Here is a 27,215-nt window from a genome sequence, read left to right as displayed (position 1 = left end):
TTAAAATTTGAAAACTATTGTAATAATTCACAATTCATTATAAATGTCAGTTACATAGTGATGAAAAAATATGGCAGGCTCTAGGTGCCCCATCTATCCTTTTGACCTCTTTCTTCTTTTTAGCCCACCAGTATTCTTATGGTATTCCATACTACCACTCTGGCATACTGGTACTTATAAATGCAATGAATACTAAAAGAGAACCATGTCCATCACACAGCAATTGTCAACTATGGATAATATAGTATTTGTTCTGGTTAGCATATTGATTTTAAATCACATTATGTAGCCATTTTAGCATGCTGAAGATTATATATAAGGTAATCAATAAAGGAAAATAAGCAGTTAATATTACTTAAATAATATTTCCCTTGTGTTCTGAAGCCAAAAAGCCCCATTTGTAAAGTCACTCAATGGCCAATATGAAGTATTAAATTGGCACACTAAGGAGATGGCAAACATCTGATGACAAATGCACTACTATGCTCCTCCTTCCCCACCAGCCATACCAGACCTCACTAACTCATCCTGGTGCTCTTTCGATCTGAGAGATGAGATGCAGTCTCCGACACATGGAAGAACCTCAGACTTCTACTCAACACTGCACTCAAGGCAGTCAAGAACAATTTGGGATACTTTTGGAAAGACCAATACACTGGTCATCTCTAACTTGGGATAGAAATTCAGCCTTACCATTGAGAAATTACATGGCCTCTGGTGAATCATTTTACTTCTCCACATCTCATTTTCATTCTGAAAATATGTCAGTGAAAATATAAAGATTTGATGCTAGGGCCGGGCGCGGTGGCTCAAGCCTGTAATCCCAGCACTTTGGGAGGCCGAGACGGGCGGATTACGAGGTCAGGAGATCGAGACCATCCTGGCTAACACAGTGAAACCCCATCTCTACTAAAAAATACAAAAAACTAGCCGGGCGAGGTGGCGGGCGCCTGTAGTCCCAGCTACTCGGGGGGCTGAGGCAGGAGAATGGCGTAGACCCAGGAGGCGGAGCTTGCAGTGAGCTGAGATCCGGCCATAGCACTCCAGCCTGGGCGACAGAGCGAGACTCCGTCTCCAAAAAAAAAAAAAAGATTTGATGCTATAGATTTGTTTTCTTTCATCAGTAGAATAGATATTTATTTTAAATGGTAGAAGTAGTTTTAGGTAAAGAGCAAACACTATTAGCAGTTAAGCCAGTTAACTCTTCGGTCTGATGAAAACAATTTTTCCATTGGGATTATTTTAGGAAGAAGTGTTACTAATTAGGAAAAACTGTCCCATTTTTAATGCACTATTTTAAAAAGTAATTTTGAAGTTAATTTTCTTTATTAAGTTAAAGTATATAATTGCACTTGATGTTTATCTAAAATTTATCTTCCTTTAAAATATACAGAGAATACTTAGAAGTTAAGATTATTTTAATCTTTCACATAAACTTAATTACATCATATCAGCAAAACTTACCACCATTTTTAAATTTTTGCTATTTTGCTTTCAAATGTTGTTACAAAAAGGCTTAGGGGGACTAAATACTATGAATACTATGAATACTATGAATACCAAATTACAGTGAATGAGACCACAAACCAGGTAAGTTCAGATCTCTCTGAAGCCTGCATATATAACATGTATTACCCATCCTCGACATTCACTTTTTCCTTTTTTTTTTTGACATTCACTATTTCTATAGAATAGGATATGTCATTGCTGCTTCCACTTTTGAGTTTATTTTTGTATTGCAACTAACATTTTTAAAAGTTTCATATTTTCCATAAATATCCTCTCATTAATTTGACATGATTTTTATTGAAAACATTTTCTTTTTAACCGAAGTATGAAATAGATATTTCTTCTTCATTAAAGAAAACATTGACTGCTTACGAGTATTAATTTTGTTGTTTTTTGTCAATTATAATTAGAAAATATTACGTATAGAGTAGTAAAAAGTAAATAAATTTTGGCTGAGTCAATTTAGAAATACTCTAGCCCATTAAGCCTAAATAAATACATCAGTTCTTAAGGAAACAAGCAAAAGTTGTGTAGAGTAGTCCTTTGGTATGTGTGGGGGATTGGACGCACATAGATACCAAAATCCGTAAATGCTCAAGTCCCTTATATGAAATGTTGTACTATTTACATATAACCTATGCACATCCTCCTGTATACTTTAAATAATCTCTAGCTTGCTTATAATACTTAATGTAAAATAAATGCTGTATAAATAGTTGTTACACTGTTTTCTTTGGGGAATAATGATAAGGAAGAAAAATGTATGAACATTTTTAGTACAGATGCAACCATCCATTTTTTCCCCATATATTCTGGATCTGTGGTTCGTTGAACCCACAGATACAGAACCCATGAATGTGAAGAGCTGACTATATGTGAAAACACATGACTTACAATATTTCAAGATTTCTTAAGAATGCAGGTAGAATTTATGCCGAATAGAAACATAAAGTTGCTTTATTTAAAAATTCTTGAATGGAGACTTGAGGATTACTATTCATTTCCAAGGATGACTGGTATGTGAATTGGGCCACATAAACGATTTTCACCAAATATTGCAGTCCAAAGTGACAAGTTACACTCTAGTGGCAGACTCTGTTAAAAAGGCCTTGGTATATTTATATGACAACTTGAGGAATATGGAACAGCAATTTTGTTCTAAAATATGTGTTGAATCAACCCATAATCTATGTCCACTTATTTTCTGCATATCAGTACTCTCTCATCAAATTATTCCTAAAAGTTCAAGAAAAGTATAGTGCTGTTAAAGCCTTTATATATTTAAGGTATTCAACTCACAGAAACTGTGAACTGTATATCTAGTGAAACATAATTGAGAACAAAAGAAGTAAGAAAAAATCAACTAATTACATCTGTATCTTAACATTAGTCGTATCTTGATTATCTGCACCAATGGAAGGGATTGGCTATAGAAAATCACATATAATCTATTCAGTGGGACTGGGTCCATGGCCTTGTGCTTAGTAGCTGAATTTCTAATTGCCCAGTGTAACTTACTGCAAATGTGTTGTGAGGATGCCCATCACCAGAAGAGTGGCCACAGATACATAATTTTGTTTCTGGAAGCAATTCCTAGGTTAAACAAAGAGAATCAGGAGTTGGCTTTGTTTTTCAATCTTAAGGCTTATGCTAATAACGTACATTGTCATTTTTAAAAATCATTTTTTGAGATTATTACCCTGGTAGGTCAAAATAGGGAAGAATATTCCATCATTGTCTCACAGTTAACTAGTATAGATTTTAAAAACAAATAATTTGGCAGATGGGAAGTTGAATATTTGGATCATAATAAATTAACCCATAACCAAAAAATCCACTGATTATGTACCATGATACTGCCGTAGGAACCTTACTTCCCACTTGTAAGCTAAGAATCATAAATACTCCTATATATTTAAATGGCACTGCAATTTTGGTGTATGGGATGTCATTTGTTCTTAAAATGTAATCATCTCTAATTTTGAAAAAGTTCTGACTTGTAATCAATTGTAACCAGTACAAATGAACATAAATCCTGTCCTACCATGTCATGTGAGAACAATCACAATAATTTCTTTAAATAAACTGCTGTGGTTATGCATTATTATATAAAAATTATTGCCACTAAAATGTATCTAAGACTGTGCAACCAACCTCGATAATATCTGTTAAAACCTGTTGAATTGTACCATTTGCATTGAAAACTACTCTATATACTCAAATGTATAGTTTGCATTTTTATCTGTAAAAGCAAAGTGATTATTTATTGATAAATGACATGGAATGTCATTTTTTACCTAAGTAGCATTAGACATTTCAAAGATTTTGTCTGAAGGGCAAAAGGATTACACTGCATTTGAATAGACCATGTGACAACACATCCTTAGACTTCATGTATGATATGAAAGGATGATCCCCATTCATAAGATACACAAGGGAAATTATAACTATACCAGAAAAGAAGAAAAGCAAGGAGGGATGTGTTAAGGGTGTCAGGGAGTATTTGTAGTGGTTTGATGCATGTAAATATTACATCTTATAAATAATTCTTTTCAAATACATCTATGAAGTTCAGAGGTTCTGTTTAAGAAATGGATTGTATATGCTTTACATGACTACATGCTATTTTCTTGACGATAAGAGCAACATTAATTCAAACAGGAAAAATGGCTTCCAAAATATCCTTTTCCCTCTGTTTCTTAGGATGAAGTATGTCACCTGATGCTAGCAGATGAAGACTGGGGGGAAAGTGTTCAAGTTATATTTTGCTGTCAGAATCCAACAAATACATTTTCATCTAAATTATTTTGTCAACAGCTTTGTGCTACCCTTGCTAACCTTATTTGGCACCAGTGCATAATTAGATACACAGGGGTGTGACTCCAATTGAAGGTGTTGGCATTGTAGCACTCTGTGAAAATATTAACTATGAGGTTAACTCCAATTTTCTCTTCTTTAATTAAATGCACATGGTACTAATGAGGTAACCTACTGTTCCTTGATAGCACTAATTAGCTAAGAGGAGAGTACTCTCTCACACTGCAATTTAAACCTAAAAATAAGGTTGAAATATGCTAATTGCAGGCAATTTAAAACAGTACAAGTTGAAGAACTAGTCATAATAAGAGAAACTGACTGCTTTACAGCTAGGCAGCTGTAACTTTGGTTAAAATCAAAACAAGCCACATGATTTTTGGACTGCTATTTAACAAGGTCATAAGCATCCTTAAAAAATGAAATGCTATTCCATACCATAACAGTAAACCAGACTAACACCAGTAAAGCCCTCAGACAGACACTCATCTACATAAAAAAGTGATTGTCACAATAACTCCAAATCTGCCATGACACTGTTTTCAATATTTAATACAGAAAATTAAACTCTATAAATAAGCAACATCACCTTAAATTCTTTCAAGAGCACGTAAGTTAAGTAAAATATCATAATTTGTGTCTCCAGCATTAACAAAACATGTTGGGATGCTGGAGTTTTGTCATCCCAGTCAGGTCAGAAGGGACGATACAGAGAATAAGTCTCACTCCTGGAGGAGGACATAAACAGGAATTATTGAGATAATGTACAAGTGCAGTAATAAAAATAAAAATACTATGGAATAAAAGCATAGTTAATGGTAATGATCCCTTAAACGTAACCATCCCTTAAATGGTAATTTAAGGGACACATATTTAAGGTGCCAAATATTAAAAGGATTTCATTTAAAAAGAGGTTTTCATTAGAATTCGCCTAGTTTTGTAGCTTTGGGATGGAAGCTGCCTGAGGCTTTACCGTGAGAATGTTCCCCATTTTTAGCTCAACTGACTCAGAAACATAATTTCGTAAACCTAACCATATTTCAAACATATCTTCTTTAGTTACTATTGCAAATATTTCCCAAATTTTAACAAAAGGATAACCTTGACAAAAAAAAAAAAACAAGCAAAAACAAAACAAAACAACCTCCCCCCCCAAAAAACAAGACCATGAAGAACCTTTTGATTCATCAACAATGATATGTTTGGATTGGTACATAGTACATACTCATTATTTTTCGATTCCCTAAAATCTATGATATATCTTATTTTATCAACCAGAAACACTAACCAAAACACTCCTATCAAATCATTCCTGCTACCATAGAGAGAAATAAAGCATATTAAAATGATACTGTCATTTATCTATCCATAGGAAGAAGAGACACAGAACTGCCCCCAACACTGAGGGCTCATAGAGACATTTCCCTGTCCCTGTTACATTGCATGCAAAATTATGAAACATAACGGTTAAACGATCAATAAAAATAAAGAGTTAAAAGGCAAAATTTGTGAAAAGAGAAAGTCAAATTAATCTAAACCTTACTGAAGAACAATAATTTAGAAGTAAAATAACCTACTGAAAGGCAAAGGCTTTTAAGTAACTCACAATAGTTTCTACAGTTGAAAGTACGTGAGAATAAACTTTGCACTATCATTAGCCCGTCATCGTATCTTGCCAACAGGCTTGGTTGAAGAAATTGTGCTTTGAAAACCCCACCCAGTTTCTTCTCATGGCTTCCCTAAAGCTTTCTATGACAGGCAGAGACAGAAGGTTGGTAAGAGATGCAATAAAACTCTGATGAACCATGCTTTAACAGACCCATGAAGCTGCAGGTTTGTAAAGAAGTAGCAAGAGGAATAAAATCAGACAGTCACTTAGAAATGGATCTGGAGGCAACCTGACATACTCCAGCAAATCACAGGGAAACACAATATGAATGGATATTTTAAGTGTTTGCATCTGTTTCAAATAAGCACCAAAGAAACTTTGAACAGTGAAAAGGCCAGACAATGTACTGGAATGGGCTTTCAACATTAACTTCAGAAGGAATCTATTCTTCAATTAAATGTGAATCATTGTAATTTTTCTTTTAAAACAATAAAGAGTAAGCCATTTAGCGCTGAACATAAGAATGCTGGCTCTGGAGATAGTCTGCTGAGCTTCAGATCTTACACTTACTAGTGGTGTGACCTTGAGCAAAATACTTAGCTTCTCCTGTCCTCTCTCTCTAGACAGAGGATCATAAGTAACATCATCATAGGGTTATGAAATATGTTCAATTGTAAAGTAATTAGAACAGTGCTGATACCTATATACTTAACATTTATTAGCCATATACTTATTATTTGTTAGCTGTCATTATTGCTTCAAAATAGTATTCAATTTTCAGATAAAAATAATTATTGTTTCTACAATGTATAAAATGCTATTATGTATTATAAAGGTTGTAAAAATTCCCAAGACATTGTATCTGTTTTCAACCTATCAGTAGACTTCATGATACATATTAAAGACTCTCCTATATGTGTAAGGAAACATTTTTTCCTTTTAGAAACCTGGTACAGCAAAGCAGGAAATCAATATGGGTGTGTTCATATTTAGTGATAAGGTGAAATGACTTGTAAGAAAAACCATATTTTTTGCAAGGCTGATGAAGTGTAATTTTCATAGAAAAATATATAATATATATATGGTATTAATACTATATATCGATCTTTCCTAACAAATGAAAATATTTTAAATTATTTAATAAAATTTGTTTCTTGAGGTTGAAAGGACCCTCACATTTTTCTTTAACATGCTTAAAACTTTAGTGTCTTATAATATTTAGGATAAAATAATATCTGAATGGAATAGTGGTTGACTTAGTCCATTTATGTTGCTATAAAAGAATACCGGAGGCTGAGTAATTTATAAAGAAAAGAGGTTTATTTGGCTCATAGTTCTGCAGGCTGTACAATAAGCATGGTGCTAGCATCTGCATCTGGTGAGGGCCTCAAGTGGCTTTCACTCATAGCAGAAGGGGAAGGAGAAACGTGTGTGTAGAAATCACATGGTGAGAGAAGAAACGAGTGAAGGAGGTCCCAGACTCTTTTTAACAACCAGCTCTGTGGGAACTAATAGAGTTAACAGAGTGAGAGATCACTCACTATCACAAGGATGGCACCAAGACATTCATGAGGAATCCACTCCCATGACCCAAACACCTCCCGTGAGGCTCCACCTCCAACACTGGGGGTTACATTTCGACATGAGATTTGGAGGGAAAATATCCAAGCTATAGGCGTGGTCTACATTTTAAAAGTGCAAAAATGAAAAAATCAATGTTCAGCTAGTCAAGAAATATGAACATTCTTCACATGTTCTAAAACAAATCAAACTTTAAAACAATAACAAAAATAAATAGCTGATTTGCCTTTCTGCCCCTCCAACTGTTTTGTTGTGTTTGCTGATTTGGTTGCTTGTTTTTAGGACATCCATCATATCTGATGGAAACTGTCCCAGGGACAATGTAGCTATTGGGTTGTACCAGGATGACACATTTTAGCTTTGCAAATTCATACAACTTCATCCTTCTCCAGCCCATTTCTAAAAGCAAGTTTTAAATTGCCTAGGTCGGACAGAGAAGATGTAGAAAAGAGAAATTGTACTTGAAAATTGTTTTGAGTATTTCACAGATAGGTGGATCACAGAAGTTGTTCTCTTGTTCGGAGTCAGTCAACAAGAACCAGAGATTACGTATCTCGGAGGACCAAATCTAAGTAAGTGCACGCCTAAAAATTTTTCATGATTGATGTAGTTAGCATTGTCTTACTTTCTTTTGTGACACAGACTCCAAAACCCATACAACATTGAGAAGATCGTGGTGCGGACTGAGGAAGGAAAGGAAGTTCAGGGAGATAAAATTATTTGGAAAAAGTTATGCTTTTATTTCTTTACTTATTTTGAGGCTACTGTGTATCACATATCTGACTATACAGGTTCCCAAACTTGAGCATGTAAAATAATCTTTGGAGAAGCTTGTTATGATTGTGTATTCCAGGCTACTTTCCTAGAGATTCAGATTCAAAAGATCTGGTATAGTGTCCAGGAATATGCATTTTAACAAGCATCTTGATTATTGTGGTTTAGAAGGTTTATGATCAAACTTTGAGAAATATTGCCCTTTGTTCAAGATATTTGCATGACAGGTATTTTTTCATTATTTTAGTCAACACTTTTCAGTACCTACTATGAGCTATAAACTATATTAGCCATGTGGATATAAAGGTTAATGAAAATGGTCTTTCCATCCAACGGAGAGTGGGGGAAAGAAAAAAAAATAAAACCAGTCCTATAAATTAGGATACAACAAGGTAAGTGCCATTTGCATGGACTCCTGATTTTTGTTTTGTTTTGTTTTTCTTTTTTGTATCTGAACCTCTTTTGCAATCTGCTAAAATCTAGAATAGCCTTCTCAGAAAAAATAAATTGGTTGCACGCAATAAAATAAGGCATTAAAAAAAATGAATTATACTGAGATTCAGTTCCCAAAATATTTAAAAAGCTACATTTGTGAAATATTGATGTCATTTTTTAATGAATTAAATAATAAGATATAATAGTAGGCATAACAACCACTACAATTTTGAGTAATGGGCACAAATAACATTTCGTGTTTTTGTTTTGTTTTGTTTTGTTTTTTTAGACAGGGCCTCGCTCTGTTGCCAAGGCTGGAGTGCAGTGGAGCAATCTTGGCTCACTGCAGCATCCACCACCTAGGCTCAAGTAATCCTCCCACCTCAGTCTCCCAAGTAGCTGGGACTACAGGTGCATACCACCATGCTCACCTAATTTTCTTTGATTTTTGTAGAGACAGGATCTCACTGTATACTCCAGGCTGGTCTTGAACTCCTGGGCTCAAATGATCCTCCCACTTTGGCCTCCCAAAGTGCTGGGATTATAGGTATGAGCCACCACACCTGGTCATATTTCTAGATATTTTTACCAACTGTGATGAGATAGGAATATTTTTATAATTTCGATCACTGACAATGTCATAGATACTGCAAACAATACTGTGGTGTGTTGCCTACATTCCTAATAGAAGAATATGTTGAGTTTCAATTGAGAATAAAAATAAGAATAGTTTTTCTTCCATTCAAGTTCATAAACCTCCTGAATTCTATCCATGGATCCTAAGTTTTAAAGCCCCTGTATTAGAAATATATTGCTGAAGACGTAAAAAGTACACCTTGACCATATTGAAAGAAGGCATTTTCTAGCTGGCTCCCAAGGAATGAGCAGGAATTCATTACTTGGAAAAAGAAGTGAGAAAAAAGAAAGGGAGAATGCCAAAGGTTTAGTATTATGCCTATACTATGTGATAGTTTTGGTAGGAGTATGCTATAAATGGGGCCAGCTGCTGAGAGACAAGGCTAGAAAGATTTGGACTATGAAGAGTTTGCAGATCGGGAATTAGTAGTGTTTTTTTGTTTTTGTTTTTGTTTTTGACAAGTAGAAAGCATGAGGGTGTGGGTTCAGACTGGAATTGGCTGGCAGCCTAAGACTCCCAAAGATTCATTAGACAGTTACTTCTGGTAAGTGCCAAAGCAGTAGCAGTGACATGAAAAAAGGATACCCAATTTAAGGACTGGCTAACTACTGAGGATTTGACGACTACCTGAGTGACTGAGAGAGTAAAGGATAAGGGACATTGGAAGCAGACTGTGATACCACTAGAAAGACAGTAGAAACAAAGACAATTTTTAAAGAATGAAAGAGAATTTGCTTCATTTGGAAATAGTAAATGAGAGGTTGACTACTGAACATCTGGCACAGTTCTGGGTATACAAGACTTAAGTTCAGGTGACAAGGCAAGATATATAAAGACCTGAGAATCAGCAACTTCTGTAGCGGTAACAACACAGGGAGTGGATAAGTTCTGGCAGTGAGGTCATCTAAAGGAGTAGTTCTTAGCCTACACTGTGGGTCAGTGTCACACACAAAGCTCTGTATATATAATGATGGTGGCGTTCAACTTCCTGATTTAACTGAGCTTGGTGGAGACCAGGCATTTTAACAAATAAACATCCCAAGTAATGATAATATGCAGCCAGAGTTTTTGGACCACTGATATAAAAGTTAACAGAAAAAGTTATAGGCAGGAGATGGGGAAAAGCCAACAAAACACAAAGAAGAGGAATGTTAAGAGAAGTGGTATCAAAAGTCTCAAATGTTTTGACAGGATCTACCAAGATGAGAATTGAATTCAACTCTCTGAGGTGGTCAGTGATATTCAACAGAACTATTTCAGAAACGTAGTGATGTAGTTTGCCTCTGTCCCCACCCAAATCTCATCTTGAATTGTAGTTCCCATAATCCCCATGTGTCATGGGAGGGACCTGGTGGGAGGTAATTGAATCGTGGGGGCAGGTATTTCCCATACTGTTCCCATATTTCTCATACAGTGAATAAGTCTCACGAGATCTGATGGTTTTATAAAGGGAGTTCCCCTGCACATGCTCTCTTGCCTGATGCCATGTAAGATGTGCCTTTACTCCTCCTCTGCCTTTCACCATGATTGTGAGGCCTCCCCAGGCATGTGGAACTGCGAATCCATTAAATCTCTTTTTCTTTATAAGTTACACAGTCTCAGGTATGTCTTTACTAGCAGTGTGAGAACAGACTAATACAGGTAGTAAGGAAAGAAACCAACGTATAATGTGCCATAAAAGGAATGGAAGTTACAGTGTAGTGTAAACAATTCTTTATAATGGCCTAATAATGAAGAAGAACACAGGATTAAGATAATTGTCTGATATAAAACTAATATGGACATATGAATGTGATTTTGTTTAATTGGTGTTTTGTTTCTAAAGGTGGGAAGGGAAGGCACACAGAGAAATGAGAGACTGAAGATATAGGAATGAAGATGTACAGCTGAAAAGACGAGGTTCTGGAAGAGGTGGACGGGGGTAGGTATCATGCACAGGAAGAGAAATTGGACTTGGAGAGAAGATCTCATTATGATAGAAAGAGATATAATCAGAGATGGTAATATAAATTTGTTTTGGGAGTAGAGATGAGAGAGGCAGAGGGAGTTCTTGCCTGGTGGTCTCTAAATTTTTTCTCTGAAGTAGAAGGTGAAGTCAGGGAGAACAGGGAAACAGGTGTGACTTAGGTGCCTTTTGGGTACAGCGAAGGCTAGAAACTGATGCAGGGAGACAGGCAGAGTAAGGTGTCTAGAGACTCGTGAAACAATTGCTAAACATCAATGAAGACTAGCCTAAAGTCAGAGAACCAATACTGCCTGATACTGTGATTCTGTATAGGAATACTAAGTAGCTTGCTTAGGAGTAGGAATAAGAAAAGTCACAGCTTGGGAAATGGAAGAACAAATGCTGTAGTAGGGTCAGAAAGGGTGATTCAGAATAGTGAGAGTGTTTAAGGTCATCGTTAATCATGGGATACAACATGATCAGGAAGAAGTCCAGGTGGGTGGAGGCAGTGGTGGGCTATTTGTGGGAATAACAAAAGAGTATGGCTAACACGGTGAAACCCCATCTCTGCTAAAAATAATTTTTAAAAAATTAGCCAGGCGTGGTGGTGGGCACCTGTAGTCCCAGCTACTCCAGAGGCTGAGGCAGGAGAATGGCATGAACCTGGGAGGCAGAGCTTGCAGCGAGTGGAGATTGCACCACTGTACTCTAGTCTGGGCGACCGAGTGAGACTCTGTCTCAAAAAAAAAAAAAAGAAAAAAAAAGAAAAGAACATGTCCAAGGTCCAAGTTAGGCATCGTGGCCCATGTCTGTAATCCCAGCACTCTGGGAAGCTGAGGTAGGAGGGTGACTTGAGTCCAGGAGTTAGAAGCTGCAGCAAACTATGATCATGCCACTGCACTCCAGCGTGGACTACAGATAAAGACCATGTCTCCAAAAAAAAAAGAAAGGAAGGAAGGAAGAAGGGAAGGAAGGAAGGAAGGAAGGAAGGAAGGAAGGAAGGAAGGAAGGAAGGAAGGAAGGAAGGCAGGCAGGCAGGCAGGAAGGAAAGAAGGAGGGAAGGAAGGAAGGAAGGAAGGAAGGAAGGAAGGAAGGAAGGAAGGAGGGAGGGAGGGAGGGAGGAAGGGAGGAGGGGAGGAGGGGAGGAAAGAAAGGAATGGAGAAAGACAACAACAACAAAAAAAGATAGGTCCAAGGTCATGGAGGACATTTTTAAAGGAATCGATTCATGAACGTTTACAATTTTTATGCTTGTTTTCTTCATGGATCAGTGTAAAGTTTAAAAGCAGTATATACTTTTTTACCCAGTAAGTATGTGACAGGTGCCATTCATTGGTAACAAACTCAACATGAAGATCCAAATTTACCAAATTGAATAAGAGATTACTATTTCCTTAAGAAAATAAATCAAATTAAAACAGTAGTTTAGACAGTATTTATTTAAATAGAAGGCAAACTTATTTAAAATAAATTTGATTTTTAAATAATCTTTAGGAAGATACTGCATAGATTGAGGTATAATTGCATAAATTAGTGAATCTTCACACACAAATACATAACTTGGTGCTACTGTCCTGTAGTACTCTATTGTCTTGAGTTTCCTTGGTGTTGAAAGAGTAAAATTCTTCGAGAAAAAAAAAAATTGATGTCAAAACAAGGCTGCAGTCTAGTAGCAAACCACCTCAAAGTTAACATAGACGAAATCTGATTATATTGCCTACCCAGCATTTACTTCTCTATTTGGTAAAAGCACCACTTTTTTTCTTTGGGGATTACCCTCATTCTGTACCCCATTACATGCAAATTGGTGGGACTGGCCCAAGGCCAAGTGGGTGATACAAGCCAGGTCAATTAAATTCCCTCTCCCAAGAACTTGATTTTTGAGGTAAGTGACATGTGCATAATAAACAACAGGAGTTCATAGAATCTAGTGACAGGGATGCAAGCAGCCTGTCTATTAGATCCTGCTCTGCTTTTGGCTCTTTCCGAGACCAGATTTTTGCTTAGCTTTGCCTTGTATATTGTAAGCAACTCTATATCCTTTGAAGAAAGTCTACTATTATTTTTTAAAGATTTCTGTGACTTGAAACCAAAGTTATAAATTAGCAAGATAACTATAATACACATATTTCAGTCAATAATCATACTGTCAAAATTAGAATTAAATCTTAATAGCTTTAAAAATAGATTTTGGAGCGAATTTTGGGTTACAATCCATTTACATAAAACAGACCAAAGATAAGACTAAAAGTCATGATCTTGTCCTCATTTTTCATTGTTTGCAAACTTAGCTGAAGTAATTAAAAATTGCTATTATAATTTCAGTTCTTTTTTTTGGGGGGGGGGCCGGGGCAGAGTCTTGCTCTGTCATCCAGGCTGGAATACAATGGCACAATCTCAGCTCACTGCAACCCGCCTCCTGGGCTCAAGCAATTCTTGTGCCTATGCCTCCCAAGCAGTTGAGATTACAGGTGTGTGTCACCATGTCTAGCTAATTTTTTTTTTTTTTGTATTTTTAGTATTTTTAGCATATGTAGGTTTCACTCTGTTGGCCAGGCTGGTCTCAAACTCCTGGCCTCAAGGAATCCACCCAGCCTCTGCATCCCAAAGTGCTGGGATTACAATAGGTGTGAGCCACTGTACCTGGCCATAATTTCACTTTTATAAATATATTCTTCCATCCCTAAAATGTCAGCTTGTATAATCAGACTTTACATTGTACAAAGCACAACTTAATATGTAAAAATGGCAAAATAAAATTTTGGGTTAAATACAAAATAGCAACACAGTACAATTTATTAATGGGTGTTTGCATATTTTATTTTTATCATAATTTAACACTACATACTCACTCAGTTTTTCTTCTTTAATGGATTCTAAATTTAAAAGAAACACTTTTCTTTTTATTAAAAGAAAGGGTAGGTTAACAAAAAAAGTTTAGTGGCAGCCACTGTCCCAATGCAGATACCATAGGTATCTGAAGGATTTCAGATTTTAAAGTACTTCATATTAACCCATTAACTCCACTGACATTCCTAAAGTAAGATTTTAAATTAATTTCAAAATATTTTTAAGATTAAAAAGGAATTAACAAAGATTACAGAATATAACAGTGTCAAATTCAGATTTTTCACTCTGTTTTTAGTCAACCCCCTTCTTTTTCACTTCAAAAAGCTGCTATCATAGCTGGCACTAACTGGCCCCCTTGTTAGAAATCACAGCAGAGAAGCCAATAATAGAAAGCGGATATGGACACCTCTTACCCAGAATCCAGGCTGTCTCCACAGACAGGTAAGGCTGAAATCAAGGAAAGGGCAGATGACATGGTTGTTGTCTGTGAGCAGGCTAAGATCTACACCTGTTCACTGAGTACATATTGAATTTCCAGGAATGCTAATCAAGTATCTTTCATGTGTCTAAAATCACTGAAACGCAAAAGATGTGCATAGTGCTCCTGTAAGTGATATAGTTATTATATTTTGAGAGAGCATGAGGGCAGCAGTCAACAGGTGCTTCTGACATGAGATATCCCAGCTGAGTACTTACGGACTATTGCATTTTTGTTTACTTGTATGTATGTTTTCTTTATTCAAGAGAAGAGTTTAAGGTTTTTTGGAAAAAAAAATAGGTAGCTGGATTTCTTATGAACATTTGGAAAGTGACAGACAAAAATTTAACATATACAATAATTATTTAATAGACAAAACAAACAGATTTTATGTATACATTGCCATCTCAGTTCTGTGGGACACTACAGAACACCAATCACTAGGTTAAGAATCTGCTGCAAAGTCGAGTAGGAGCCACTAAACCCAAGAATGCACAGACAAATCAGGAAGGCAAACTATTAGTGATGAGTATCATATTAAGCACTATGACAGATGTATGCACTGGTGAAAAGGAAGCATAGAGAAAGGGTTCTTATAGGGCAGATGAGATAATAAAGGGCTCTAGGTAAGAATAAATGGACATTAGCACGCAAACAGAGATGGGGTGGGGTAAAGATGAAGAACATTTAAGACTAAAAAAGTAGACGACATAAAGGTTTGAAGGTGTCTGACCCCCTGATGTATTCTGAGAAGTACAGACAGTTCCATAAAGTCAAGTAAATTAATTCTAGGGAAGAAGGGTGGTAGGGTGGGGTTGGGGACAGAAAGAGAAGCAAAAGCCAGCTCTTCAAGAGTCCCATATGAAGCAAAGTGGCCTTCATGCACTTCAGACTTCTCATTTTTGTGTACACCACCTGTCTTTTCTCTTGGAGGATAAATGAAGGGTCAAATACATAAAAACATTTCTGACATCTCTGGAGTTCTATTAGTGTTATCCTCAAGAAGTAACTATGATGAATGCAGAATGACACAAGATACTGTTTTAAATAGAGATTTAATGGTAATTTCTTGAGACAAGCAATAACTTTTTGTTTCTATGATTTCCACCCCTCTTTCTTCCAGTCAGTTGATACCCTATGACTTCACACGTGTTTTATTACTTAATATTCTTTCTTAGATTCCTTAAATACACTAGTAATCTCTAGTATATTAAAAGTCAGGGCTGGGTGCAGTGCCTCATGCCTGTAATCACAGCACTTTGGGAGGTCAAGGTGGGGTGAATCATGAGGTCAGGAGCTCAAGACCAGCCTGGCCAAGATGGTGAAACCCTATCTCGCTTAAAAATACAAAAATTAGCTGGGTGTGGTGGTGGGTGCCTGTAATCCCAGCTACTCGGGAGGCTGAGGCAAGGACCTGCTTGAACCCAGGAGGCGGAGGTTGCAGTGAGCTGAGACTGGGCCACTGCACTACAGCCTGGGTGACAGAGCAAGACTCCATCTCTAAATAAATAAATAAATAAACAAACAAATAAATAAGTCGATTCAGTGTCAGAATTCTTGTTGCAAAATTCTGCTTTTGAGAACAGAGGAGCAGACAAGTACTAAAATATAACTTATCTGAATTGCATTGCCATTAGAGGTACACAAATAAATTTTGTAGTACCAGGCATAAAGTAAGAAAATAATTTGACATGGTAGTACATTTTCATTTGTAGGAAAGTTTTGTGATAAGCTGAATAAGAAAATTTGGAAAATAGACAATCTTAGCTCAATTTTATAATGCAGCACTAATTAGTAAGCGAAATGGACATTTTAAAATTTGGGGGTCAGAAAAAAATACTTATTACATTTAACACGAAACTCTTTCTTTGCTATTTAGAGCATTCAGAGCATAATTTCACAGATTATATATATTTCTCTTAATGCGATTTTCAGACTACATCTGACGGAAAATGCCTGGTTAGGATTAAGAGACATGGTACAGATGTAAAACTACATTTGCATGCAATTATTTCTAAAACAAATGCCAGGGTACGGAATCTATTGAAATGGCTTTCAGGATGGCTGGCACAATATATTAAACCAGCTTCCAATCCAGTAAGTTTATAGTCTGAATATTTCAAATCAAAACACTTAGCACAGAATAACTGTAGATTTTCCACCTTGACTCATTGTCCAACAATGTATGAAAATAGGTTTTGATCTCAAGGATTTAATGTAGAGATTTATTAATTTTTAAGCAAAAGTCTTTCTTGCTTAATGTAAAAACTGTATTTTACATATTAATTTCAAGAAATGAAAATAAAATTACTACAAAACAAAAAATGAAAATAATATAGTAGGCAGAATAAAACAGCATAGTAACAGAGTAGATATATTATATAGCATTTAGCTTGTTTTAGAGTGTTTTGTTTTTCAAAAAACAATACAAAATATCTTTAAAGTTACTAATATTTTCTTAATAGAAATCTCACTGTAGCTCATATTCTTATAGAGATATACTTTTAAGCAGCAAACTAGAAAAAACTATTCAAAATAATTCAAAAGTACATTTGTCGTGAACTTAATCAGAAAGCTTATCAGTATCAATAAATGCTGTGCTTATGTAGGGCATTATGCTTTCATAGAAGAACTGACCATGGATGTCCTCAGAGTTTGTGGATGAGGCAAGCCCTTTAATTACTTTGTGGTGGTCTTTTCCATGGGAATGTATTTTTGGATTAGAACTTGATTCAATGAATGAAGCCTGAAGATTCACTGCAATATCTCTTACATATCAAAAAACTATCATATTATAATTTTTTCCAAATTCACAAAGTAGCAGCATCTCTTTTGCTGTATGCTTTACTCCTTAGCGGGGAGCAATTCAGATTATGATCACCCTTAGGAATATATGAGGAGACTGGAGGTTGTGGCAGTTCCTCTTCTGATCCCTGCAGGGGAAGCAGCAGCAGCTCTTGGATCAGCTTCTATTTATCTGGTGTTGGTCTCAGTGGCAGCTCCTTTTCTTGCCAATAAGGATAAATGAGGAATAGAGACTGCATGTAGCATATACAGAAGCTTATCTTGTTGGCATCTCTGATTATGATTTGGTCCCTATAAGCCTCTTACCCCCTCCTCATTTTGATGTGACGTAGAGAGGAAACCCGGAGGAAGAGGACCAGTGATTTAAAAACTAAAACTCCAGCAGAAAATTTCTTACCATGAAAATTCTCATGATGCCAAGAAAAACTCCAGTAGTAGTCCATCACTGCCATTCGCTTTTTCTTTCATATTAAAAGTTATCTCATACATTGCTGAGTAAACATCTAATTTCATTACCAAGTCCACTGCCATGTCAATAGTGCTTCCTGACAGGTGGAGATGAGGGGGGTATAGAAGACAAGGGAATGAAGAGATTCAGAGTCATTTCCGTAGAATATTCTATTCGTAGTGATGATGGAGATCCCCTCCAAGGTGGAGTCATATAACTTTCATCCCTTCCTTTGCTCTATCGTTTGTTTTTTTTTTTCTTTGAGACAGAGTCTTGCTCTGTTGTCTAGGCTGGAGTGCAGTGGTGTGTTCTCAGCTCACTGCAACCTCCACCTCCTGGGTTCAAGCGACTCTCCTGCCTCAGCCTCCTGAGTAGCTGGGATGACAGGCGTGCCCCGCCACACCTGACTAATTTTTGTATTTTTAGTTACAACAGGGTTTCACCATGTTGGCCAGGCTGGTCTCGAACCCCTGACCTCACGTGATTCACCCACCTCAGTCTCCCAAAGTGCTGGGATTACAGGCATGAGCCACTGTATCCAGCCCCTTTGCTCTATCTTAACCATAAATCAATATACTTGGGTTTAATAAAATGAAGACATTCAAGAAAAGATAATATTCACATGTAATACCTTGTCATCCCCCTTATTTGGATATCAGTTTCTAAAAATGCAAATGAAAAACCTGAACAGCAACTAAGAGGCACGATATTATCAGTAACAAAGGAGTAAAAGGCACATGGCTTAGAATCAGACTGACCTGAGTTCACATCCAGCTCAAACTACTGGCTACATGACCATAGATAATGTAATTTAACCTTTCTAAGCCTCAGGTGCCTATTCTGTGAAATGAAAGAGCATAAATAAACCCATTACCAGGTACACAAAGTGAGCAGTAATTACATGCTACCAAAGAAAATTAAAATTATAAATGCTTCAGGATCTCTCTTTTGTTACAGAAAAAAAGTATTAAAAAAGTAATGGGAACATCTGACTTGTGAAACCTCTCTGGTTGACTCTTTGGTCTTCGTTTTTGGTGGCCCTAGTCACTCATGTAGATGTGATGACTCATACTATTTGTCATTAAAGAGCCTAGAAGACTAGCCAGAGACTAAGAGAAAGCCCTTTTTTAGATACAGGTGTCTGAACCATGACATTAGGCAATCACAAAATCATCATACAGACACGTGGATGAAACAGTAATAAAAGGCAAAACACCAAAATTAGAATTTAATCATTTTTAACATTAAATACTATTGAAAGTAACTAGATGCTATGAATAAAAATTATTATTAAAATAAATGTAATGCAATTTCTGGAAAGAACTTAATTTATTGAGAGTTTAGATCTATAACGAAGAAAAGTTAAGATGAGTTCTAAAATAGAAATATGTTAGGAGATCAAAAGCTATCACTGTAATCACTACATAACACAACAAAAGAAAATAGTAGTCCAATGCCAGAATCAACTTAAATTTTCAAAAAATCATCATGATTATACGCATACTAAAAATAATGTAGAATTGTCATTTTTACATATAAATGTTTACTGGGAAAGAAAACGTCAAATTTTAGAACTGTGTTACTGTCTATTAGAAATTACTCATTTCTAAGGCAGGACCAAGTTTCATTAGCCAATAGCTGCTCTGAAGAATGAAGCTAATTTACATTTAAAATAGGAGTACAGTCTACTCTTTAAAAGCATAATGGTAAACACACCAATTTGACAATTACATTAATATGAGTATTTGCATAATCTGTCTTCCACACCTGTTCTTAATTTGAAGCAGCTGCAGGACAAATCATATCACACTAATCTGAAAGGGTATTTGGATGTTCCAAGCAGCAATCCATACATCTAATGTTTTGAAGATATTTTATTTTTTAAATGTTTCCTGACCCTAAAAATGGTAAGAATTTTTAGAAGCCATATTTAAAATTTGGTTAATATTAAGAATAAGCATAATACCAAATAATGCTATCCCTTACATTTTTGGTATCCTCTGTTATTGACATAATAATACAGATTTTATTTCTAGAGGTTTTTAAGTAACATGTATTTTATTTATATGAAAAAGATTAAAAAGCACAATAAAAATATACCTAGAAAACTTCAATAAGGAATGCAATCAGAGGATCAATAGCAAATGCATTAATGAAGAACAGATCAAAATTCTATAGATCATCTGAAAATGTGTTTGCAGCATAGATCATTGTGGTGTCTTTTTGATATTTCCCTTTTCAAAACTGGATTCCATTTATGTTTAGCAAATATTTCAAAATTTAATAAGCAGAACTTTACTTTCATCTTTTAAAGGACTCCAGCTTGTTTTTATGTGTATTCAAACACATACTCAGAGTCATCAAAAGGAAGTCAGTTTACTATTGTTATATATTCTTCTGCTTCATATACTTAAATTATTCAGCTAGATTCTAGCTGGTGGAATATAAGATATCCATGTAATCTGTCAACAAAATCTGTCTCTCTTTAATCTTCTATTGTGAATAGAAAATCAAGTTAGAGATTTCTAAAGATGTTATTTATTTCTTGAAAAATTAATGAGCACACGTACAGTAATGAACTGGAGCAACAAAGGAAGTCAATGTGTTTATTTATGTGCTGTTGAACTCTGAAGAGGTAAACATTAAATGGCTGAATTCTTAGTTTAGTATTTCATTCAGAATTTTATTTTTACAAGAGCTCACATAATATGTGAAAAATAAAATAGTAAACAAAATAATTGAAGCTTACATTTCTAAGACATTTTCATGTACATTATTCAGCAATCCTCATCACATAAGAGAAAACTGAGGCTCAGGAGAGTTAAAGAACTTGCCCAAGTGCTCACATTTTGTAACAGGTTAAGACTTGGGTATCCTAACTCCAGTTCTATATTATTTTCCATAACTCACTGATGTTTGTTTGAATGAAGAGCAGCTATTATGATAAATAGAATCAAGGGTTTCTCCTAAAATAATTTGTCAGTTATTTTAAAATTTCACACTATCTAAAATACTTCCACATATGGCTTCAACATATTAGGGAAATACTGTTTCAAAAGTGATTGTGAAAGAGAACTATTTTCTATTTGGATAGTATTTGGATAATCTATTTGGATAAATGTATTGCAATCTCTTACCAAGAACAGACTGGTTACTCTAGGAGTATAAAAATAATTTTTATTACTATATAATTTAGGCAATAAAGTAAGTTACAGTGATTGTGAGAAAAGCAATTTTCACAGTCCTGACCTCTATATAATTATATTTCTAAATATTCCTTATTTTATTTTTCTTCATTAAAAACCTTACATATATAATTGAACACACAGAAAAGTTCTCTAAACAGATAAGCTGGCATGTCACAGGGGTATGTGGAACATAATGGAATAAAAACTATATTTGTATGTAATGAATATGGACATTGTATTATATCCAACAACAAATTTCACTTTTTCTCCGAGTATCAGAGTATTCTGACCTGAACAAATGAGTAATAAATCTCTAACTTTTAAAATAATCTTGCTTCTTCTTGTTTTTCCTGATAAGGGAAAAACTAACCCATTATCAAAGTTAAAACTTTTGGCATATAACACATAAAAAAGGTTTATTTTTTGTAAATATATGTTACTGAGAAGGTAGACTCCTTTACTATAATAAAGCATTGAGATAATAAAATTTTAGAGCTTGAATCATATCTTCTCAGTTGACAGAAAAAGGCAGCGAGGTGATAGAACTGAATGGCCCTCCTGAAGGTCATACTGTCAGTAAATGGTGGAGTCAAACCTTGAACCCAATGCCTCTCCCAAATAGCACAGAGGCTGATCTCTTACCTTTACTATAAAGCATAAAGGAAATACCACCAGGTCATTTAAAACATGTTCTTGCTTTTCCATGGTCCTAAAGTAAGCTATACCCTAAACATAAATCTCACATTTAAAAATAGCTACAAAATATGAAACTTCATACATTTCTAGCCTGGCATGATGATCCCCTATGAATGTACACACAAATTCTGATAACATCAATGTAAAATATGTGTTAACAGTATCAGTGGGAGGTTGAAATTCAAGTGAATTTCAATTCTTCATATTTTCTGTATTGCCTGAATTATTTTTGAAAGCACATATTGTTTTGTTAATCACTAGAAATAAGGCTATTTTCAAATAGAACAAAGAACAGTAGATATAAATATTTGTCACAAAACGTGATCTTAGATACCTTTGCTGGCATGAGGGTCCAGCTTACAAGTATTCTGATTTTTCTCATGTTAAAACAGCACCTATTACTCATTTAGTCTCACTAAGGAAGAAAAATAAATGCCTGCCACTCTTGGCATGATAATCTTTTTAATGTAAAGAAATTATTAAAATACTTTTCTATATTTTTATCTCTTTTTAAAAATATCTGGTAACCCTTTTGTGATACTCTCCCATTTTCCTTTTAATCATCTCTAATCATATTACTTGTTACCTCAGACTTGTTTACATACTTAAATATCCCTTTTAAATTCTGGAACTCAGACCTAAACAAGTTTTAAAGAACCACAAACAAAGCCTCCGGAGGCACAAAAATGAAGACTAACTTATTCTGCTCATCTGTAAATGATGGGTAATTCACTAAACACAAAAAGAGAAACCCAATTTATTCCATGGAACACTCTAAAAAGCCATAACTGTCAAGCAGTTTTTTGTTTTTTTTTACCTCAAACCATGAGTTTTGTTTAAAATAGCTTAGAAGAATGGTTATTATTCTGAATTTTTATCTAGCCAGATTGTCAACTCCCTGAGGATAGGAACATCTTTGAATCCCCTATGGTATCTGGTGTCTGCCTGGCAAAGTATCTAACATACCCAGTGCATTTAGTCATGTTTCTTTGACGGATTGATTGAGAATATAAATTCTAATACATGGAGATACTGTAAAACAGGTTTGCAAATCATACTGCTGTTTTGTGTGTAGTTTGTGGTTTTTCCACTGGAACATGATAATCATTTGCTTCAGATGAAATCCTGTGGATTAGGCTTTTCAATATATTTCTACATTTCTCCTCAACTCTATTTTTAGTAAATAAATATCTACTTGTATGGAATATCAAGCAAAAAGGTAGAAAAAAAGATTTGTTAGCCACTTCTGCTTTAGTCTAGCAGTACTGAAAATTATTGTATGGAAATGCCAAATAACATAACCATATCAATCACTAACATAATTATTTCTAATTTGGTTCTCAAAAAATATTGCTTATTATCAATTTTTCTTAGAATAGGTGTTTCTTTTAAAGTAATTTGCATTAGCATGATACTGTAAATTAATGCTATTTTGACTCTTTAGTGATGGCAAGATACATCTTAGCATTGAGGAACCCAGTTTTCCGTGCTCCATCAAGAACTTTACCATAATGCATATTGCTTCCAACAAGTTCTGATGTCCTCAAGGACCCAGAAGTCATTTGAGTGTATCAGAGTCTCATGCATTATATTTATATGTATTTCTCTACTTCATTGAATAACTTCAATGTTCTAGTATTTAACAAAGCGGTTGAAAAATGGAGCTTGAAGACCAGATGAAACAGTGGGCTGATTTTTGTTTGTTTTTGCCTTGTGCAATGAAAGAAAGAAAGAGAGAGAGAGAGAGAGAAAAGGTGGGAGAGAGGGAGGTAGGAAGAAAGAAATACCTTATTCAAAAGACAGATGAGGCCAGGCGCAGTGGCTCACGCCTGTAATCCCAGCACTTTGGGAGGCCGAGGCAGGCGGATCACGAGGTCAGGAGACAGAGACCATCCTGGCTAACATGGTGAAACCCCGTCTCTACTAAAAATACAAAAATTAGCCAGGCATGGTGGCGGGCGCCTCTAGTCCCAGCTACTCGGGAGGCTGAGGCAGGAGAATGGCGTGAACCCAGGAGGCGGAGCTTGCAGTGACCGAGATCGTGCCACTGCACTCTAGCCTAGGTGACAGAGTGAGACTCCATGTCAAAAAAAAAAAAAAAAGCCTTGGTATTAGGATTTTAACTTACTGGCCTAATGAGACACAAAATGCCTTATTGCAAATAAATATTAAAATTAAATTAAAGTTAAAAGAAACCACACAGAAGAAAAACTGATAAAAACAGGTAGACAAACCTTTAATAACAGTTTTGCTACAGAGAATAAAAATGATGTGGTTATTGGCCTATTTTATTTGTTTTCCACATTTATAATGTATTTCTCTAAAGATAAGTTTATTATACTATTTTTGTTTTAATTTGAAAGACAAAATCCAATTGCACAAATTCCACAAACCACAAGTTTTAAAAAGACGGACTAATATCATTTTAATTTCATCCTGGATAGTTACGGGAAAGCACGCAAGACCTATTATGAGAGGTGTGATTATTAAAAATCATTATGCATCTACAGCATCTCAGGGCCAAACCAGTGACTAATTCTTATTCTCATGGTGCCGTGGACGAAGTGATGACAAACATGTTCAAGAATAATCCTGGTTTGGCTGGGCAGAGTTAGATATGGCATAGAGACCTCACATTCTTCCTCCATCCTCCACAATGGGGCAGCCTTCAATAAGATGGCAGCCTTCACAGAATAAAACATTTCTGCCCTTCCTGTCCTCCTGCTATTCCCTGAAACCAAGAATTCCCAAGGATATGATTCATTTATTTCAAATATACCCTGAAAAGGGTGGAGGAAAAAAAGAGACCTTGTAATTGGACAGAACTGAAGTTTGACCCTAGGTACCTGGGAAATGTACTACAACTTTCTGGCTCTCAGAGTCTTCATAAGGGATATATGGACAGTACCAATCAATTCCGGGGTTTATGTGGGAACAAAATGAATGATCACTGGGGTAAAGTATCTGGAACACAGAACACAGCAGTATGTGTCAATGGAAGTTTGGGGCAAGAGAAAGCAAGGTTTCCCTGGACCTCTTCCTTGGACCTTCTTCCAGGTACTGCCAAAAGTATCAATTTTTGCAGTATAGCTGCTCACAGTAATTCCTGCAGGAAATACAGAGAATTCACTGCAGCTGGGAGGAATGTTAAGACTTTCTGAAGTGTTCCAGTGATACCAGAATCTAATATGTAATAGCTAAATGAAACATTTTTCTGTTCTGAACTTGTTTGAAATTCATCTTCTATGATTTTTCCCTACCCTTCAAAAAACATTTGCTTCTCTACTTGCAAAGTATGCAAACGTTTCATTTAGTTAAACTATCCAGTGTTTGTTCCACTGCTTACATATGTTCCATCAGAATCCCTCATCAGCACTGCCAGCATTCAGCAGTAACTTCCTGGAGGGAAAGAATCATCTTTGCATAGTTTACTTTGTATTGTGCTTTACCTAATGCTGAGTATATACTGAGTCTTTAATAACATTTTAAGTATAAGTAAAAATATTAAAACTTAAAACCCTATAACCCACTGAACATTAGTCACATAATACACAGGTTTGCATATTTCTAAGTTTTCCTGGAAGAAAAAAACAAACAAAATTTCTTTCACAAAAGTATTTCAAGTCATAACATCACTTTTCACATATCCCTAGGGTCCTGTGAGTCAGTACTAATATATTTGGTAAACTGTTGGTGGCAGAAATTGCTAGATGTTCATCCCCAAATTCAACCTTCTATTTTTCTCTACCTAAAGAGCCCCAACTTTGTTCAATGTGACAAAGGCCTGACTGAACATGATCAGCTTCACAGACTCAGCTGAAGTGATGGGTATTCGTATGATACTGTTTAGGATGGTGAAATTGAAACAGAAATCCCTGTTTGAGGCTTCTGAGAAAGCTGGTTATTAAAATGACAGCTTCAGCTGGTCTGCACCTATTTTTAATGTGGCTTTTCTGTTTTGTTGTTCCCTTCTTTTTGCCTAAAACATGGGCATAATGTCTGGAGGGAGGAGAGTTATCTGTGGCCATGAAGACAAAAGCTACATAGGGGCAGAGCAGGAAGCTAGCTAAGAGGAACCTTGGTCCTCTATGTCATCCTTGAGCAGGTGCACCAGTCAGCTCTGGACTCCTTGTCTATGGAGTTCATGCTTCATGACAAAAATAAATCTATAATCCTAAATGGAGCAGCTAATAAACTTCATAGTACATTTAGATAATATTTTAGTGGAAACATATAATTCATTTGGCTAAGGCAATAGATATAATTAAATCATAAAAATTATATACCAATAAATCATGTAGAAAGTATAGTTTCTTGATATTTAAGAAATCCTCACATCTTATTGTCATCACATGTATTTTTCTTTCTTTTTTTTTTTTGAGACGGAGTCTCGCTCTTTTGCCCAGGCTAGAGTGCAGTGGTACGACCTCAACTCACTGCAACCTCTGTCTCCCAGGTTCGAGCAATTCTCCTGCCTCAGCCTCCCCAGTGGCTGGGACTACAGGCATGTGCCACCATTCCCGGCTAATTTTTTGTAATTTTTTTAGTAGAGACGGGGTTTCACCGTGTTAGCCAGGATGGTCTCAATCTCCTGACCTCGTGATCTGCCTACCTCGGCCTCTCAAACTGTTGGGATTATAGGCGTGAGCCACAGCACCAGGTCAATCACATATATTTCTAATACCATTTTCTCAAGCAGGTATCTCACTTCCGGTTCCCTCATGAAAGTATTATTGATACATAGTGGCATTAGAAACATGATTAATATGGAGCAATGAAGGAGTTATATTTTGTTCAAAAAATAAGTAGGAAGTAAGGGATTTATCGTAAGCAAACAATGTGTGTATAAAACTCATAAAACAGAAGATAGAATCAAAGAAGAAAACATTTAGATAAAGATAAAAAAGAATCAATTATTATTGCTAAAAAAAAAAGTATGTTATATGTTATCTAGCCAAGAAAAGGAATCATTAGAAGTAGTATTTCATAAACAGCCTGCCTAACAGAAGCAAAGTAGTTATATGAGAGAGAGTTGGGTAATGTGACCTGAATCATGTCTTCTAAAGATATTCATATCTGCTTATACTTTGTTTTCTACAAAAACAAATAACCTGATAAATATCATACTTTAATACTTGTTTCATCAGTTGAATGGAAGTGATACCGCAGTCTTATAGGATAGAGAAGGAGCAATACAGTTTACAGAATCCAATTCAATTTGGCAAGAATTTTATTTAGCATCTACCATGTGTCAAGCATTGTGGTAGGAAGTGAGGTTATAAACATGAATAAAATGCAATCTCTGACATCCAAGGATTTAGAGTCTGAGATTGAGTAGAGAGGTAATCAGATAACTGTAATAAAATATGGTATAATCTATCTTCATAACTAGTATATTTGGGATAATAACATAAAAATGCAATTCTGGATATTCACTTGTGTGAGG

General features: G+C 35.6%; 1 protein-coding gene across 50 annotated transcripts in view; it reads right to left on the bottom strand.

The window, feature by feature from the left end:
- FOXP2 (forkhead box P2) overlaps positions 1 to 27,215 on the bottom strand; it is a 599,458-nt gene that overhangs the window by 121,220 nt on the left and 451,023 nt on the right. For 22 of the 50 annotated variants that reach the window (XM_015447961.4, XM_074036634.1, XM_045388532.3 and 19 more), the window contains one exon: positions 3,028 to 3,102. The exons of the other annotated variants lie outside the window; for them this stretch is intronic. In XM_015447961.4, coding sequence (XP_015303447.1) covers positions 3,028 to 3,102 — 75 coding nt within the window. The remainder of the gene's footprint in view (positions 1 to 3,027; positions 3,103 to 27,215) is intronic. 50 annotated transcript variants of the gene reach the window in all.

Source organism: Macaca fascicularis, chromosome 3 (assembly GCF_037993035.2).
Source record: "Macaca fascicularis isolate 582-1 chromosome 3, T2T-MFA8v1.1".
Taxonomy (NCBI): Eukaryota; Metazoa; Chordata; class Mammalia; order Primates; family Cercopithecidae; genus Macaca; species Macaca fascicularis.
Note: the sequence above shows the minus strand (reverse complement) of the source record. Positions and strands in the feature narration are given on the sequence as shown.